We start from the raw sequence: 19,378 nt of genomic DNA, 5'->3' as shown, positions 1-19,378 counted from the left end.
TTCATATAAAAAATACCTAGATGACCTCTAATAGGATTCTGACCATGAGGTCCATGCCTAAGACTTGGAGTCATAGTATTAATAAAAGAAGGGGAGCCCAAAGCTTTAGTTTATATCAAACAGTCAGAAGTTCAGTTTTGAACTATAGGACATTCAAAATGTAAAGTAATACAATCTTCATGCTTTTATATATAAACTACAGTGAGATTAATAAAATTATTGATCACAAGTACACTGTAGGCCAAGGGATACTGTTAGAATATGAGGAAGCAGCATGGTGGAGTGGATAGAGAATCAGGAAGAGGAGCATTTGAATTTCGTTTCAGACCCTTTCCAGCTGTGTGACCCTGAGTAAGACAATCTTTATTTCCTCATTAGTAGAATGGAGCTAATAAGAGCATCTCCTTCACAGAAGGTTTTGAGGACCAAATGAGAAAATATATGCCAATTACTGTGAAAACCATAAAGTGTTAGTTACTGTTATATGAAAAGTTTGTTCTCTTAAACAGATTAAAGAGGTTATTCTGCCATATGCTTAGTTCAAAGAAGTATGTTGGTTGGAAACATTTTTGCATGCTAAAAGATCATTCCTTTGATTTCCATATCCCAAAATCTAGGTCTTTGTCAACTTATCATAAGCTTTAAACATGTGGACAACAAAGTGAGCTGTATTTATCCCATTTCTATTTATCTTTTCCAACTTTATAAACTTTGATCCTAGCTTCCCTCAGGCCTTCATCTATTCAGACTCAAGACTTAAAAAATCTGTCCTCATGCAGAAATCCTACCACTTTTTTTTTTAAAAATCCTACTACTTTTCACCACAGAACCTTTTCTCTATCTTCTTTATATCATTCATTAGGGAGATCTTGCTATCCTTCATAAGCTGTTTAAATAGAACCTGGAAATAAAAGGACACTGAAAAGTTACTGGATTTTAGTCTTATCAGGGAAAATTATTCTAAACCATCTTACCAGTGATATAACCTTCTAAAGCCTTTGGCACCAATGATTTAGCAACTCTCAGGTCCTCGAGTGAACACTTGCCTGTTTCCAGGCCAAAAGACATTCCCATTCGCTTCAACACCTCTATATCATCGTGGATCTCAAAAGTATTGTCAAAATTAAAAAGATACTCAAACCTGCATCAAAGAAAAAGTTTATTTTAGTTATTTTTAGGTATGGGATTTTTCACTGTATACACTATATAAAGCATATTACAGTGGGAATATAAATTTTAGGAAGGGCTAGAAACAATTTTGTTAAACCTCACAGTAGTAAGAGCCATTCAGTTGTGTTCATGAAACTAGGGCTCAAAATGATCCACTTTCTAAATTAAAACATCTTTCCTATAAAGGAAAATAGGAAAGCACAAACCTTTAGTGCTTACTAAGCCAGCTGAAACATAAGGCAGAAATTTTGCTCTGGCAAGAACCATCACTTATTCCAAACCCAGTACATTTATTCCTTTATAAACGACAGACTGAATTACATAAAAAATAAAAATGAGGATAGTGGCAATTATTTCCCCCTTCACTTTTCAATTTAATCTGAGTTGGCCTACTAAATGATGAAAACATATTTTTTTATACTTTGCACTTTTTGTTTTCAAAAGCCAACTGCTAACTGCCCCACAAATATGAACTGAATTCCTTACTCGTTCTCTCCTTCAGAAACTAGCCGGTTACCTTAACTCTGGACTTCTGGGTCAATATTTTCCTGTATTCCTAGTTTTCTTGCAACTAGTATCACAGCATCATTATGTGCACACACAGGCCATTATTCTTTGGTGTACCTATGATGAGCAGCATGGTTTTTGTAAAAGAGCTTGAATGAAGGAATTGATTTATTTTTTAGCTCTTAGTCTATATGCAGAGACCACATCCTACAAACGTTACCACCACCAACAGGGGTAACCTGGACAAGCATACCCTTACTATAGAAAATCACCAACAAAGATTAATTCTATGGGCATCATCAAAAGTCCAGAGCACATTCTATTCTCAAAGGATAATATTATGAACATTAAGAGTGCTTGGTACATAGCAGGTGAGCAAAAGCCATTGAATGAATTGAACATAAAAATTTATAATAGGGGCAGCTAGGTGGCACAGTGGATAAAGCACCGGCCCTGGTTTCAGGAGGACCTGAGTTCAAATCTGACCTCAGACACTTGACACTTACCAGCTGTGTGACTACGGGCAAGTCACTTAACCCCAACTGCCTCACTCCCGCCCCAAAAAAGGTGAAATTTCCAAATGTAGGAGTCAACTAAATGCCAACTGAAAAAACTTAGCATAAAATGTTGTGTTCATATAATCTGAGGTATGTGGGAGTAGAAAGATAACAACATTTAAAAGTGTATACTTTCTATATTTAATATTCACTGAAAATGCTTTCTAGCTAGTTTAAGGAAAAACATATACCGGGTAAAAAAAAAATCAGCCATTAATTTAACTGAATGACAAAGTTTTGGGGTCTGTGCAAGACTAACAAGCTTTGATAGGCTTCTGAGCCTTGTTCCAAGCTCTCAAGAGCCATTCTTAAAAGGCCACTAATGCACATGAAAATCTTGCCAACCACAGAGATGGGAGAACAAAGTCTACTATTTTCTTAGGTCCATAGTTCTCAAAGTCTCTGCCATCTCTCTCACCTTCAAGTATACTGTGAAGAGGATAAACATTTTTATTTAAAATTTTGAGTTCCAAATTTTATCCCTCCTTCCCTTCCCTCCTCCCTGAGGCTGTAAGCAATCAGATACAGGCCATACATATGCAATTATGTAAAACATTACCATATTAGTCATTTTGTAAAAAAACACTTGAATAAAAAATGAAAGTGAAAAATAGCATACTTTAGCCTGTGTTTAATGAATATCAGTTCTTTCTTTGAAGGTGGATAGTATGCTTCATCATTAGTCCTTTGGAATTGTCTTAGATCAGTGAAGTTATTCACAGTTCTTCATCGAACAACATTGCTGTCTCTGTGGACAATGTTCTCCTGGTTCTGCTCACTTCACTATACATCAGTTCATATAAGTCTTTCCAGATCTTTCTGAAATCATCCTGCTTGTCATGAAATATCATTTTAAAGAAAGTCTGTCCACATTAGGAACAGCCTGGTATAGTATACTGACTCTACAAGCCCTAACAACTTCAAGAAGTCAACATACACAGAACAAAAGTCCTCAACATGAGTAGGTTCTTTAGTCTAATGTGAAACTTCTTAAACCACTTCATATATAAAAAAAAATCACATGATAAATCAAAATGGGGTTAATTTAGCTTGTGCAAAAACACCAGGGTGACTTGGAAGAACTCAGCTTGGTAATTCACTGGAAAAATCCTAAGGGAAACTTGCTAAGGATTGTAGCATTATTTTATAGCCACAGACAAGACTTCTAATGATTCCATTTCTGAGCAGTCTTTTTTTACTAAACTGACTGAAAAAGTGAATCTTGAAAGGCCAAGATTCAAGTAGGAAGGTTCTATATATGTGGTTTCTTCTAGGATTACCATTGGATCATATCTATAAATATGATATGGAAGCAATGTATGTGTTCACATATAATATTTTTAGGAGTCCAAATACTACAGTCTATACTGTGCTATCCAAATACTATGGAATGTTCTACAGTATATTCCCAGGCAATTTGTTAAGTAAACATTTCATTACTACTGCCTCTATCGCTTCTTTTTTTAAAAACTCGGTGCCTTCTCGTTAGCTGACTCATGTACCCAGGACTAAGCACTAAGTATACAGCAGAGGTAAAGGAGAACTAAAGAGGAAAGTAAAATATCAGAAAGAACAATGCAAGGCAAGGCCCACAGGGATTTTTGATGTCTCCAGAATGGCCCATAGGCCACAGGTTGGAATACCAGTGATTAACATTATTCTGATTCCAGGGAAAATGAGCTGAGATTTTTTTAAAGTGCTGTTTTTCTTATCTGCAGAAATAGTTTATCAGACTCAATCAAATACAATTCAATTCAGTTTAGATGAACATTTGTTAAATGCCTACTACGTTTCAGGCATTTGTTGTGATAGGTGCCAGGAAAAGAAAAAACAAAAACACAATATTCTTTGCCTTCCAGGATAACCTACCTTCCATCTTCACACTCAATGATTTTCAATCAACGGAAGTATATTCAATTAATATAAAAGTGCATAGGGGGCAGCTAGGTGGCGCAGTGGATAAAGCACTGGCTCAGCCCTGCATTCAGAAGGACCTGAGTTCAAATCTGGCCTCAGACACTTGACACTAGTTGTGTGACCCTGGGCAAATCACTTAACCTTCATTGCGCCCCCACCCCACCCCGGCTGAAGACATTAAAAAGGGGGCATAAGAGACATATGTTTTGGTACTACCAAACAATTATAGAGGAGGAAGTCTGATCCCCAGATGGGACCTAATTAGGAATCCCATTTTTAACATCATTAAACACAAGGTCATCTGGACTTTCCTGAGAGATCCCCCATGAGGGAGCCCCCAATGTCCTCTGGAAGGCAGACCATTTCATTTCTGGATTATTTTAATTGTTAGGAAGTTTTTCCACACTTCAAGCTGAGATCTGTTACTTCTCACTGCTCCTAGTTCTGCTTTCTGGGGCCAAGTACAACAAATTTAATCCCTTTTCCAAAAGACAGACCTTTCAAGTCTCCTCTCCAGGCTAACCATCATAACAGTTTCTTCAACCAACCCTCATCCAACATGTTCTCAAGGTAGGGACCCTCACCACCCTCCTCTGGACCCTTTTCATTTTGTTAATATCCTTCCTAAAGTGTGGTGCCTAAGGTAAAGCACAGTGTTCCAGGTATGGGCTGACCAGGGCAGAGTACAGCAAGATGATCTTTTCCATGTTCTTGACCTACAAGTCTCCTACTGAAGCCTAATCACATCTTTTTGGGCTGCCCAATCATTCGGTGGCTTCACATGGAGCTTACAGTCCATAACAACCCTTAGATCAAGTCCATATAGTTATAAAGTGGTATTGGGACACAATGTTTCAATTAGAACACACTATGTGATTTATACAGACATTGAAATACTCTCTCAAGCTGAACTGCCCAGTATTCAAACTCTCCTGCCGGAAAAAGTAACTCCAATGTGCTGGCCACATAGCTCAAATGCCAAATGCACATTTACCTAAAAAACTACTTCACAGAGAACTAACACAAGGCCAGCACTCACATGGAGGTCAGAAGAAGTGATATAAGAACTCTCTCAAGAAGAGTGTTAATATCAATTATGGAGATGCTGGCATAGGACCATCCAGCATGGCATGCCTACATCAAGAAGGTGCTGTGTTCTCTATGAGCAGAGCAGACTCAAAGTAGTATAATGGAAATGTAAGCTGTGTAAATTCAGAGATATTTTCCTCACAGATTTTCTAATGCACTATTTGTGCCTAACCTAAGGTGGAGCCTAATGAGATTGTATTGGACTGATCAGCCAGTCAGACACACTGTACCTTGAATCCAACATCATGATGTCACTTGTCCTGTCAGTTAGGAAGGATGAACATGTGATTTCCTAAATGTATTTTCACTCTGTACCATATGATAAATACTGATAACTAGTAGAGGAGCCTGTATGAATAGGAGCAGAATGTCACATGTCATTACAACCATGTGCTGCTAGCTGTCCCAAGTCATCAGATCAGAGGTCATGTGTTGGCACAAAGTCTCTTTGATATGAGTCTGGAGATGCGTTTGCTTTCCCAAATTAAACCCCATCCCACCTTATTCACACTTACTTGTCACTTGAAATGCTGCAGTCTATGACAGTTCTTTTGCTTGTGTTGACGATTATAAAAGGCAGTTGTATCGTGGAGTTCAGAGCTGGTGGGCCCTGGTTCTGCTGTTCATTCTGCCGATTCCTTTGTACCAGATTTTTAAAAGCTATTTGCTATACAAAGTAAGAAGAACAGTAAAGGAATGAGATCAATGAATATGATTAAGTAATTTCAACTTCATGTGAGTTAGAATAAATTTAAAATCAGTTAATTTATGGTGTCACTTCTTTAAGATACTGACCGAGATGTATTTGTAACAAGATAAAACCTACAAGAAGTTAACAGAAGAATGACCTCACTCAGTGGCCAGGTTGGGAGAAAATGAATTTTTAAAAATTATTTTAGTTACATTGTAATTTCAAAAGGATATTGTATCATCTAAATGTTTTGAGTTTTTTTAGGAAACAATCATATTCAGTTTGTCATTAAACATTTATTTAGCACCTATTATATGTCAGACACTGTGATAAGCTAAGTAGCATGAAGGATAGATTACTGGGCCTAGAGTCAGGAAGAACTGAGTTTAAACCCATACTCAGATACCTCCTAGTTATATGACCCTGAACAAGTACTTAACCTTTGTCTGGTTCAGTTTCCTGAACCGTGGAAAGGGGATAATAATAGTACTTACCTCCTAGGGTTATTGTGAGAAACAAATGAGATAATATTTGGAAAGTGCTTATCATAGTGCTGGGCATATGGCAGGCACTTAGATGCTTGTTCCTCTCCCTCTCTCTAAATGATGGGATACAAAGAAAGGTAAAAGACACACCCCTACTCTCAAGGAGCCCTCTGTTTAAACAAGGAGATACCACACAAATGTACGAAGGAGCTATATAGCTATAGAATATGGTCAAGCACTTAGCAGTATATATTAGCTGGTAGGTTACTCTGCATAAAGGGTTTCAGTTCACCAGTCCCACTGTTATGTACTTTACTAGTTGTATAGTATTACAGACACACCTAATAAAAGAACTGGTCTATCTATTTACATGCATGGGTTATATTGTAATGTGTATTCTATGTACCATGTGGGACACACATGCATAAATTCACAAGGAAAAAATAGCCAGAGTACAGCTGGGAAATAGGCATCTGGGGGTAAAAAAAAAAATACCACTTGATGGGCTGTGTTTCTTTCTTTTTTCTTTTTTTGGTGAAGCAATTGGGGTTAAGTGACTTGCTCAAGGTCACACAGCTAGTAAGTGTTAAGTGTCTGAGGCCGCATTTGAACTCAGGTCCTCCTGACTCCAGGGCTGGTACTCTATCCACTGCGTCACCTAGCTGCCCCAGCTGTGTTTCTTGTAAGTCAAGATCACTTCACCTTTTTAGTGAGGACAGAAGCTGTTCGCCACACTTCTGATGACCGTGCCTAGAACAAAAAGTCTAGGAAGTAGACTTAGCTATCCTATCTCCTGCCTGCTCATGGCCCGCTTCCTCTCACTTCATCTCAGTGGGACTATTTGTACACATATTTTGTAGGGATAAGAATGCATGTGCTACCTAAATCATAAAGTTGTTAGAAAAATGCTTAGTATACTGTAAGGTGCCAAATAAATTGGGCTGCTATGTCATTACTAATCTATTAATTGTGGTATAAATAAACAATAAGGAAAAGCTTTGATGCTTCTGGCTGAACACCTAATGGACAGGCTATACAGGACAGAGATCTTTCCTAAGGCTGAGTGTCATCCTTTCCATTTTGCATAAATCACCAGAGACCTGCCCAAGGCCATGTCTTTGACAGCACCTTTAGGGTAAACTGTGAGTTTAAAAAGTAGTCAGTTTTAAACAATTCTGAGTGTCAGAATTTGAAACAACAAGCTTGGCTCCAGTAAGACCAACTTTATCATATCCACTTCTTGGTTTATGGAAAGCATCTGGGGACAACGGGAAGGTGAATGAAAACTACAGATAATTATGCTAGGACATACGAATGGCTATAAAATATAAGGATCAATGGGAATTGACATTAAAAGAAGAAAATGAAAATTAGGGTGAAAAGTGGGAAAGACGGCAGCTTAGGAAGTCTCAGCAGTTCATCTGCATCAGGAAAAAGGAGAGACAAATTAGAGGCAGGAATGTATTTGTCTGTTGTCAGGACATAGATACTGAAGTGAATTAAGTAAATGGTCAAATGAGTTGTCTACCAAGACCTTAGAAAAACAATTATCTAAACCAGTCAGAAGTTGTTTAACTGATGAACTCATTCCTTATCCCGTGTTCCCCAAAACTTCACCAAGATTTTCATTATAACACATGAGCCATTTATTAATGCTTTGTTTCCTTGACTCTGTTTTCCATCTTTATCTATTCCTCTCTTGCTTTTTCTCTCTCTTCTGTGTTCTCTCCTCAGACATAAGACCAAGAAGACAAAAGGAGGTAAATCATTTGGAATATTAATCAAATTCCTGTAGAATTAATTTACTCATGCCATACATTTAAGATGAAAAATTAAAGCAGAAAACAACAACAACAACAAAACTGCTTTCAATAATATTACTTCTTTCATTTGTGAGGATAAGAGTGTGTGATGGAAAGAGAACCAGATCTGGAGTCAGGAGACCTGAGTTCAAGCCCTGTGTGACAATGGGCTGGTCATTTCATATTTGTGAACCTTGTTTCATCTTAAAAAATTAGCAATAATATTTACTCTTCTCTAATTTACAGACTTGTGAAGAAAGCACTTTATAAAATTTAAAACACAATATAAATATAAAGTATTATTATCACTACAAAAATTCAGTAAATTATAAGGGGAACCAAACAGGTATAGAATATTTTGATCATACAGAAAAATTAATGATTACCTAAACAGTACAGAAATCAAGTTATTTAAGCCTGAATTATATATTTACATATATTTCCAACCAATAATAATGGCAAAGACTTTCTGCCGAGGAAGACAAAAGTCTCAAAGCCCTTTTTAGAAAGCTCTTTGTGAAGTTTATCTGACGGTAGAGAAAACAGCATTATTGTATTGTGCAAAGTGCATTTTTACACCAATTATAACAATCAAAGGCCAAAAAAAGGTTATTCAGCCCAATGGCTCAGTGACTCTCTAACTCACATGATTTTATACAAAGACTCCATTATGTTCAAAAAGCATCCAAACCCCCTAGCGGTGATCCAAACAATTACCAATACAGGGATCCCTTTTTAAAAACTAAATTTCTTTTTCTTAAACAGAAATGCACTTCAAGTTCTGATACTTCTATGCCATAGTCAAAGGAGGCTTCCATGACTCTGCACAGAGTCCTAAATTGTAACTAGTATCAAGAAGCCTCACAGTGGTTTATGCCCAGGGTAAAACACTGACATTTCTCAACGTAAGTCCTTCATGGGGTGAACAGACTTCTACAAGAAAAAGTCAAGTATGTATAGCAAGAAACTGAACTTTTTGCAAAGGCAAGAGGTAGAAGAAGGCCGAAGTAAGAGAGGTGGTGAGATGCTCCCGGGCAGAGAAGCTACTGCTGCTCAACACAACTGTATTCCCTAAGCATCTGCAAGTCAACAGTACGAGTGTCCAACAGAGGAAATGGAGTGGAGAATTGGGGGTAGGGGGAGAGAGAGAACAAACAAATCACAAACAACACCCACATACCTGCAGTAGTAGCTCCTGCAGTTGAGCCCTCTTCTGCTTTATCCGTTCTATTCGCCTTTGCTTCTCTATCTTTAAAACATGGATTACAAATAGCATCAATATAATGAGACTAAAGAATAAGGAGGTGCCTCAGCTTCCTTACTCGTCCCCTTTTCTGTGACAACAAGAACTTTCTTCTAATAAACAGCTCATTTTAATAATGGCCTATCACTTTATTTCTTGATAGAGTGTAAGCAGACAGGGCAGTGTAGTGCTTGTCATCAACAGCTAAATCCACTGCTAAAATTTTAGTAACTAATAGAGTAGAATGTGTCTAACAGCATGAGGGCTGAATAACATAAAAGTTAGGTACATTAGCATCATTCTTTTTTTCCACTTTTAATAGTATATTATTTTTCCCCAATTACTTGTAAGGATAGTTTTCAACATTTGTTTTTGTGAGATTTGGGGTTCCAAATTTTTGTCCCTCTTCCCTCCCTCCTCCCTGAGAGAGCAAGCAATCTGATATACAGTACAATCATATTAAACATGTTTCCACATTAGTTATGTTGTCAAAGAAGAATCAGAATAAAAGAATAAAAGGGAAAAACCACGAGAAAGAAAAAAAAATGAAAAAAGTGAAAATAGTATGCCTCCACCTGCATTCAGACTCCACAGTATCTGGACATGGAGAGCATTTTCTATCACAAGTGTTTTAGAATTGTATTGCCAAGAAGAGCATGAGCGACAGTCTTAATAAAGATGACATTAAGAACCAATACCTTGTGACAAATCCCCCATTTGCAGACAACATCCTCTTTCCCCAATCTCACACTTGACTCACAAAGACTAGAAAAGTTATTTCCTTTGGCCTGATTCTTCTATCTCCTTGTTTAAACAAACATTTCTCTTCAAAGGTCCCACCAAATACCATTTACTAGAGTTGCTAGCCTAGTCTGTGCATTTCTGTCTAAGTCTGTGTTGCTCTAGTTAACTATCAGAACACTTGACCTTTTATATTCCCAATCTCACTTTTTGTTTGTTTGTTTGTTTTTTTGCAGGGCAATGGGGGTTAAGTGACTTGCCCAGGGTCACACAGCTAGTAAGTATCAAGTGTCTGAGGCCGGATTTGAACTCAGGTCCTCCTGAATCCAGGGCCGGTGCTTTATCCACTGCGCCACCTAACCGCCCCCTCCAATCTCACTTTTGATATAATTTTTGTTTAGGAGGCATTCTGATGAACTAACTCTGAGTTTATTGATGGCAGTCTATCTAAAGAAATCAGCTAAAGGCCTCTAGCTGTGCTGGAGTAATTTTTGGTACCAAGCTTATCTTAGTAGCAGCCAAGACATCTTAATGAAAGAGGGTGTGTGTGTGTGTGTGTGTGTGTTTAAGAAACATATGCTATCAAGTCAAAAAAAGCTCAGAGAAAAGATCCTCTTCTTTTAACTTTCACATGCTATAATTCCTTGTTTCTGTATACAGACTGGTTGAACATACATTATTTTAGACTTGCTGTGGAAAGTGAGCTGAGAGATACATGAAGTCAACCTTAATTACCTCAACAGCTATATAATGAGCTCCAGTTATCTATATTTATGGTCATTAGAGTAAAATTATCCCCAAACCAATTTAAAAAACAATATGCTATGACAAAGTTTAATTCAGGAAGAATTTTCTTAAACTTCTATTTAAATAAGAGGGCAGAACTAGAATGTTTTAAATGGATATAAAAAAATTTAAGACAAGATATGTATGATCCCATAAGACAAAAAGGGAAGTAGGTTCAAGAAAAATCTGAGGCTCAAGTAAAAAAAATCATTACAGCCCCATCATAAATGTATTTGATGAGAAAGAAAAAGGAAAGCATCTAAAGAGGCCAAGTAGAATCTATGATGAATTCAGATTTGAAGATGGTTGATAAGAAAACCAATAGGACAAAGATTGAGTCCTAAAAAAAGTGATCAATGGATTTTAAAAGATTTTTTAAAAGAAGATAATTAAACTATGACTGATCTTACTGCCTCAAGGAGGGGAGAGGGGATAGAGGGAAGGAGGGATATAATTTGGAACTCAAAACTTTAAATAAAAATGTTTATTTAAAAAAAACTATGACCATCTGAAAAATGATGCAGAATTGGTAAAAATCATAGAAACAACAAATTTAAACTATTCTGAGATACTTTAAACCTTTCAAATTAGAAAAGATGGTAAAAGGATGTGGAGGGTCTGTGGAAAGATATAATAATCTACTACTGCTGGTGTTGTGAATTCTGTAAAACAATTTGAAATTTTTCAAGATACAAACAATCCCACAACTAAATTTATATAACTCAAAGATGTTAACAGCAAGAAAAGACATACTTATATACAATACTCATACTTGCATTACTTGTAATAATGAAAAATAGGCTTTAGGGTCAAGGAGAAGCTGAATTGTAGTAATATAGATATGCACTGATATGGTATAGTATTGCAACATAATGAATGAAAAACACACTCAAATTTCAGAGGAACATGTATAATACGATGCCAGATGGGGAAAACAGCAAGAAGAACTAATCATACGACTACAACAAAATAAAGACTGACAACAGAAAAAGCTATAAAACCGATTAGTTTTGCCTAATGGAACTGGAAAAATGATGGACAATCACGGTACCAGATGATTAAATTAAAATTAAAGCATACATTCTTTCTTTTACTAGTAATCTGTGAACCATAATGTTTTGTTTTTAGTGAGGCAATTAGGGTTAAGTGACTTGTCTAGGGTCACACAACTAGTAAGTGTTAAGTGTCTAAGGCCAGATTTGAACTCAGGTCCTCCTGACCCCAGGGCCAGTGCTCTATCCACTGCGCCACCTAGCTGCCCCATCTGTGAACATAATGGAAAGTCATGCATGTTAACAGGCTATTACTTCTTCAATGTTTTGGTTTTTTTTTATTCAGTAAATGTATTTTATGGAATTTGAGTATTTGATCAGTAGTGTTTATTACATCAAAATAACAGAACAGGTTGGGAGGAAGGACAAGAAGAAAAGAGTATAACCAAAGGGACATAAGTGTTTTAACACTAGTATTATTAAGAATGAACTAAGACTTACAAAAAATGCTAAGAACAAAAAGGATTTTATGTATATATGTGAAGTGGTTGTTAGGGTGGTGTCATGGACAGATCACAGGACCAGAATTCAAGAAGACCTGAGTTCAAATCCAGCCTCAGATACTTCCTAGCTGTGTGGACCTGGGCAAGTCACTGAAACTTATGCTGCCTGCTTTATCACATATAAAATGGGGATACTAACAACATCTACCTCCCAGGGCTGTTGTGAAGATAAAATGAGGCAACATTTGTAAAGTACTTTTGCAAACTTTCAAACACTACATAAGTCCTAATTGTTATTATTAGGTATCTGGCAACATTTCTCAAAACAACATGGTGAAAATGGAGATCTGAAAATAAAATTTTATTTTAAGAAGTGGAAAACATGGAGAAGTGTAGGCTGGATGATATTATGCTTAGATGGATTCAAAACTGACTGAACCTAATGAGTGTTGATTAATAGATATAACTTAATTCAGGTATCTAAAAAGATCCGCACAGGCTGAGATGATTGGTTGGGTGGAATAAGGGAATGTAATAGGAAATTATCATCAAGTTCTAGAATTGGTTTAAAAAGAAGCTACAAAATACAAGATGGAATGAAAAGTGAAAGATTTTAGTGGTCGCGATGTCATTATGAGGCCAACAGTGTGATATAGCAGCCAATCAAGCTACTCAGATGCTAAATGAAGAACCCCCTCCCAGTGAGGATCAACATCTACTCTGAAACTGACGATGTACCAGCCAGTGATGGATCATCCAGCCAGGAGGTCTTAGGAAGAGCACTTGGATCTTCCGTACTCTGAAATCAGCTCCCTAACCACTATACAATGCTGCCTCTCAATGCAATCTGGGCTATATTAATAGAACCACAGAGCCCTGAACAAGGGAGAATAAGAGCTCTATTATATTCTTCCTTGGCTAGATGACACTTTAAGTGTGTTTAGTTCTAGATACCACATATTAGGAAGGATGCTAACAGGCCAGAGTTGGGCTGTGCCAATGTAATAAAATTACAATACTACTGAAATTAATTTACAAGAGAGAGATCTATCAGGGGCAGCTAGGTGGCGCAGTGGATAAAGCACTGGCCTTGGATTCAGGAGTACCTGAGTTCAAATCGAGCCCCAGACACTTGACACTTACTAGCTGTGTGACCTTGGGCAAGTCACTTAACCCTCATTGCCCCACAAAACAAAACAAAAAAAAAAGAGAGAGAGAGATCTATCAAAGGATTACTGTAGAGAGCCAGAAGAACAAAAAAAGTTGATATTTTAAAGTAACATAATGAAAAAAATTGGAAGGAAGGGGGCCTGGCAGACTTCAAACTATACTACATAACAAAAATAATTTTTAAAAAATTATTGGTATTGGCTAAAAAATGGAAAAGTCGATCTGTGGAACTGATTAGGCATACTACAAAAGCAAATGAACATAGTAAGATAGTGTTCAATAAACTTAAGGAACACAACTACTGGGATAAAGAATCACAAGTAGACAAAAACTTATAGGAAAATTGGAAATTAGCCTGACAGAAAGTAGACCAACCAATATTTCACACCATATGTTAAATATATATACAGTATGCTACAAATGTATAAAAGACCTAAGAAATTCATATTATAAATAAATTAAAGAAATAAAGTAAAAGTACTTTTTGTAATTATGTGTAGGGGAAGATTTCACAAAGGACAGAGAAGATCACAAGAAATAAAATGGACAATTTTTACTACAGAAAACTGAGGGGGCAGCTAGGTGGCACAGTGGATAAAGCACCAGCCTTGGATTCAGGAGGACCTGAGTTCAAATCCAGCGTCAGATACTTGACACAAGCTGTGTGACCCTGGGCAAGTCAATCACCCCTCATTGCCCCACCAAAAAGAAAAGAGAGAGAGAGAGAGAGAGAGAGAGAGAGAGAGAGAGAGAGAGAGAGAGAGAGAGAGAAAAGAAAACTGAAAAGGTTTTGTACAAATAAAATTAATGTACTTAAATTTAGAAGGTCAGATTACCTAGGGGGAAAATATTTTCAGCAAGTTTCTCTGATAAAGGTCTTATTTCCAAGAGTATATAAAGCACTGGGATACACACACACACACACACACACACACAAAACCCCTATATCTATATCTATAGAAATCATTCCCTAATAGATAAATGGTCAAAAGATATAAACAGGCAGTTTTTGAAAAAAGAATCTAAGCTATCAAAAGCTACATGAAAAAATCCTGCAAATCATGAATAATTAGAGAAATACAAATTAAAGCAACTCTTAAGAAATACAAATTAAAGCAAAGATACTTCATACCTATCAGACTGGCAAAGACTGGGGGAAAAAAAAAGAAAATGAGAATTGTTGGAGGGGCTGCAGAGGATTAGGTGCACACTGGTGCACTGTTTCAGAGCTGTCAACTGGACCAGTCTTTCTGGAAAGCAATTTGGAACCATGGCCAAAGTCACTAAATTGTGTATAAACCAAAGAGATCATAGAAAGAGAGGAAGGACCCATGAGTAAAAAAATATTCATAGCAGATATTTTTGTCGTAGTCAAGAACAGGAAACTGAGGGAATGTTCATCAAATGGGGAGTGGCCAAACAGATTACTGTATATGAATACCATAATATTGAGCTAAAAGAAATGATGAAAGCGATGGTTTCAGAGAAATCTAGGAAAGCATGAATTAAACGCCCCAGAGTACAGTAAACAGAACCACCGGCAAAATTTATACAGTAACAAAAACAACTGAAGAGAAAAACAACTTGGAAAAAATTCTGTTCAATGCAATAACCAATCATGACTCTATAGGACTGATGAAGAAGCATGTTGCCTTCAGTGACAGAAATAATGAACGTAAGCTACAGAATAAGACATACATTTTTGGACGTAGCAAATGTGTGGGTGTTTGACTTGATTTTACATATTGTTAAATGATTCTTTTTCTTTTCTTTTCTTTCCGTTTGGGGGAGAAATTTGGAAGGGATAGGAGAGCTAGCAATAGCTTCACCAAAAAGAAAAAAGAAAAGAGGGTCACTGAAGCATTTTTTAAAAATGTACACAGGGGCAGCTAGGTGGCGCAGTGGATAGAGCACTGGCCCTGGATTCAGGAGGACCTGAGTTCAAATTTGGTCTCAGACCTTTGACACTTACTAGCTGTGTGACTCAGGGCAAGTCACTTAACTCCAAGTGCCTCACCAAAAAGACAAAACAAACAAACAAACAAACAAAAAATGTACACAGCAGAACAGAACGAAGTTCAGAAAGAAACACAGATAAGTAGAACAGTTTTGAAAGTAACAACTGAGTTTATTTTACACTTTTAAAAAGCAAGTTATACATAAAAGACTCACAATTTTACAAAGGAGATTTACATATTTTCTTCTATTTTATACGTGGGAATGTTCATTTTTTTGGATATTCATTAAATTCAGAATTTTAGAAAATACTGCTAAAAAGCAATAGGAAATACTTTGAAATATTATCAAAATTACTAATTATGAGATCATATTGTTATTATTTTTTAATATTCTAATATTTTAAAATTTCTTTTCTCCCGGTTAATCACGGTCTTACAGAATACCTCTCTTCTTTCAAGATTCAGTGTAAGTACTACCTTCTATATGAACCTCAACTGCTGGGCCCAACCTCTTAAACAACTCTGTATTCATTTGCATTTATTCTCTTTATAGTTCCAATATAGTTATATATGTTTTTGTTTTCTTCCCTATTAGAATTACAGCATCCTTGCAAGTAGGGGTTGTTTCCATTTATTGTATTTTTATCTCTAGCACCTAATATAGTGCCTGGAACAGAGTAGGTGCTTAATAAATGTCAGGTGCCTGGTTTCTAAATGCTTGGCTGTTTTTTTGTTTTGTTTTGTTTTCTGGTTTTTGGTGGTGAAATGAGGGCTAAGTGACTTGCCCAAGGTCACACAGCTAGTAAGTGTCAAGTGTCTGAGGCCGAATTTGAACTCAGGTCCTCCTGAAACCAGGGCTGGTGCTTTATCCACTGTGCCACCTAGGTGCCCCAAAATGCTTGTTTTTTTTTTACAAAAAATTATGGTAGTAAATTTATTAATAATAATAATAATAGTAATAGTAATCGCTAGAATTTATATAGTTCTTTAAGGCTTGCAAAGTACTTTACAAATATGATCTCATTTTATCCTCACAACAACCCCAAGAGAGAGGTGCTATTTTCTCCATTTTACAGATGAATAATATTTATTCAACAAGGTATGGCCAATTTTCTCTAGTCTCTATAGAAAAAACTGATGTAAATTGAAACTCAATTGATAATTATTTGTTACCTAATATATCCTAACTATACTTTAAGTGACTTAGTTATCTACTATTGGCATTTCTTACATAGATTTTAAAATTCAATATAAAAATTTCTAAATAATTATGAAAATAATACAAAGTGTGAAGAAAATATAGACAATAATGAAAATGTATTTTAAAATTAGATAAAATTATTTTACAAATGAAATAAGAGAATATAAAATGAAATGATTTAAAAACAAAAAATCTTGCTCTTACCTCTAGGTTTTGACATTCTTGAGCTGAATTTGTGGGAAGTCCAATCCATTTGATTTCTTTTTTTTCCTTTGAAATAATGTTCATTGCCATTAGCACATTGAGGGCATCATAAACTCTTCGTCTAATATTCTTCTGATCATAAGCCTGCTAAAAAAAGGTTTTATTGAGCCAAGAAGTTTAAATGAAGGAAGAATTTTGATTTATGGTGACAGAATGAATATGTCACACTGGCAAAATGAAAAGGAATCTGTGAAAAATGTGAATGGAAGGCAAAAAAAAAAACAACCCTCAAAGCACTGTGATAAAATTATTAAGTATTTCTATTTGTGAAAAGTGGAAATAGGATATACAAAGTTTGAAAAATAATGGTATGAAGGGAAAATTGTCCAACATACACCCACCATTCATAGCAGTACTTTTGGTGGTCATAAAGAACTAGAAACTAAGTAGATACCAATCAACTGGCAATGAGCTGAACAAACTGATACATAGACACAATGAAATGTTACTGTGCTATAAGAAAAGACATACATCAAGAATTCACATTAGGATGGATGACTTGCTAAATTATAACTTGTTTGGGTTTTTTAATTTAATGCTGCATTTAAAAAGCACAGAGAATTTCCATATACAAATCAAAACATGGAAAAAATAGGACTGTATATGAAATTATGAATTCTATCTCATACCAGTTGCTCTAAGTATATAATTCTATACTTTCATTTTAAAGTTCTGCTTGTCATGCTATTTTATCTTCCCTTGAAAGAATCTGCAATATTACAATGACCCCTTAAAACATTAGTATTACATTATTACGAACTACACCTCCCATTAACCTTCCTTTCTTCCTCCCAAATGGGGGAGAGGAGGTTAATCCACACTATGGCCACGTCTAAAAATGCTCCTTTTAAAAACAAAAAATCAAGAATATCCAGGGAGATAATGAAAAAAAATTCACAGGAAGGTGAGTTAGCGGTACCAAACCTGGAGCTTTACTATAAAGCGGCAGTCATCAAAACTATCTGGTACTGGCTAAGAAATAGAGTGGAGGATTAATGGAATAGACTAGGCACAGGAAACTCAGTAGTAAATGACACTAGTAATGTAGTGTTTGATAAACCCAACGACTCCAGCTTCTGGGATAGGAACTCAGTATTTGACAAAAACTGCTGGGAAAACTGGAAGATAGTATGGCAGAAATTAGGCATAGACCAACATCTTATACCTTATACTAAAATAAGGTCAAAATGGATACATGATTTAGACATAAGAGGTGATACCATAGGTAAATTAGGAGAGAAAGGAATAGTCTACCTACCAGATCTTTGGAAAGGAAAACAGTTTATGACCAAACAAGAGATAGAGTATATTATAAAATGCAAAATGTATGATTTTGATTACATTAAATTAAAAAATTTTTGTACGAACAGAAGCAATGCATCCAAAATTAGAAGGGAGGCAGAAAGCTGGGAAACAATTTTTATGGCCAGTACTTCTGATAAAGGCCTCGTTTCTAATATATAGGGAACTAAATCAAATTTATAAGAATCTAAGTCATTCCCCAATTGAGAAATAGTCAAAGGATATGAACAAGCAGTTTTCTGATGAAGAAACCAAAGCTATCTATTCCCATATGAAAAAATGCTCTAAATCTCTAATGATTAGAGATGCAAATTAAAACAACTCTGAGGTACCACCTGCCACCTATCAGATTGGCTAAAATGACAAAAAAGGAAAATAATAAATGTTGGAGAAGCTGTGGAAAGATTGGAACACTAATGCATTGTTGGTGGAACTGTGAACTGATCCAACCATTCTGGAGAGCAACTTGGAATTATGCCCAAAGGGCAATAAAGCTGTGCATACCCTTTGACCCAGCAATACCACTTTTGGGTCTTTTTCCCAAAGAAATCATGGAAAGGGGAAAGGGACCCACATGTACAAAAATATTTATAGCTGCTCTTTATGTGGCGGCAAGGAATTGGAAGTTGAGGGGATGCCCATCAAATGGGGAATGGCTGGACAAGTTGTGGTATATGAATACAATGGAATACTATTGTGCTGTAAGAAATGATGAGCAGCAGGAGTTCAGAGAAACCTGGAGGGTCTTGCGTGGGCTGATGATGAGTGAGATGAGCAGAACCAGAACATTGTACACAGTATCATCAACACTGAGTGTTGATCTACTGTGATGGACTATATTCTTCTCACCAATGCAATGGTACAGTAGAGTTCCAGGGAACTCATGATAGAAGAGGATCTCCAAATTCAGGGGGGAAAAAAAAAAAAAGAACTGTGGAGTATAGATGCTGAATGAACCATACTATTTCTTTTGGTTTTGGTGCAGATGTTTTTCTATTTT

The 19,378-nt window shown here is 36.2% G+C and overlaps 1 protein-coding gene across 11 annotated transcripts in view; it reads right to left on the bottom strand.

Annotated features, from left to right (window-relative positions):
• The window catches only part of TFDP2 (transcription factor Dp-2), a 170,096-nt gene that overhangs the window by 5,724 nt on the left and 144,994 nt on the right, over positions 1-19,378 (bottom strand). For 10 of the 11 annotated variants that reach the window (XM_043995454.1, XM_043995456.1, XM_043995457.1 and 7 more), the window contains 4 exons: positions 17,017-17,163; positions 9,399-9,467; positions 5,756-5,907; positions 975-1,141 (listed from right to left, as the gene is read on the bottom strand). In XM_043995454.1, the coding sequence (XP_043851389.1) occupies positions 975-1,141; positions 5,756-5,907; positions 9,399-9,467; positions 17,017-17,163 (535 nt within the window). The remainder of the gene's footprint in view (positions 1-974; positions 1,142-5,755; positions 5,908-9,398; positions 9,468-17,016; positions 17,164-19,378) is intronic. The other variant, XM_043995455.1, reaches the window with a different exon arrangement.

This window comes from Dromiciops gliroides, chromosome 3 (genome assembly GCF_019393635.1).
Source record: "Dromiciops gliroides isolate mDroGli1 chromosome 3, mDroGli1.pri, whole genome shotgun sequence".
NCBI lineage: Eukaryota > Metazoa > Chordata > Mammalia > Microbiotheria > Microbiotheriidae > Dromiciops > Dromiciops gliroides.
The sequence above is the reverse complement of the archived record's forward strand: the minus strand, read 5'-3'. Positions and strand labels throughout refer to the sequence as shown.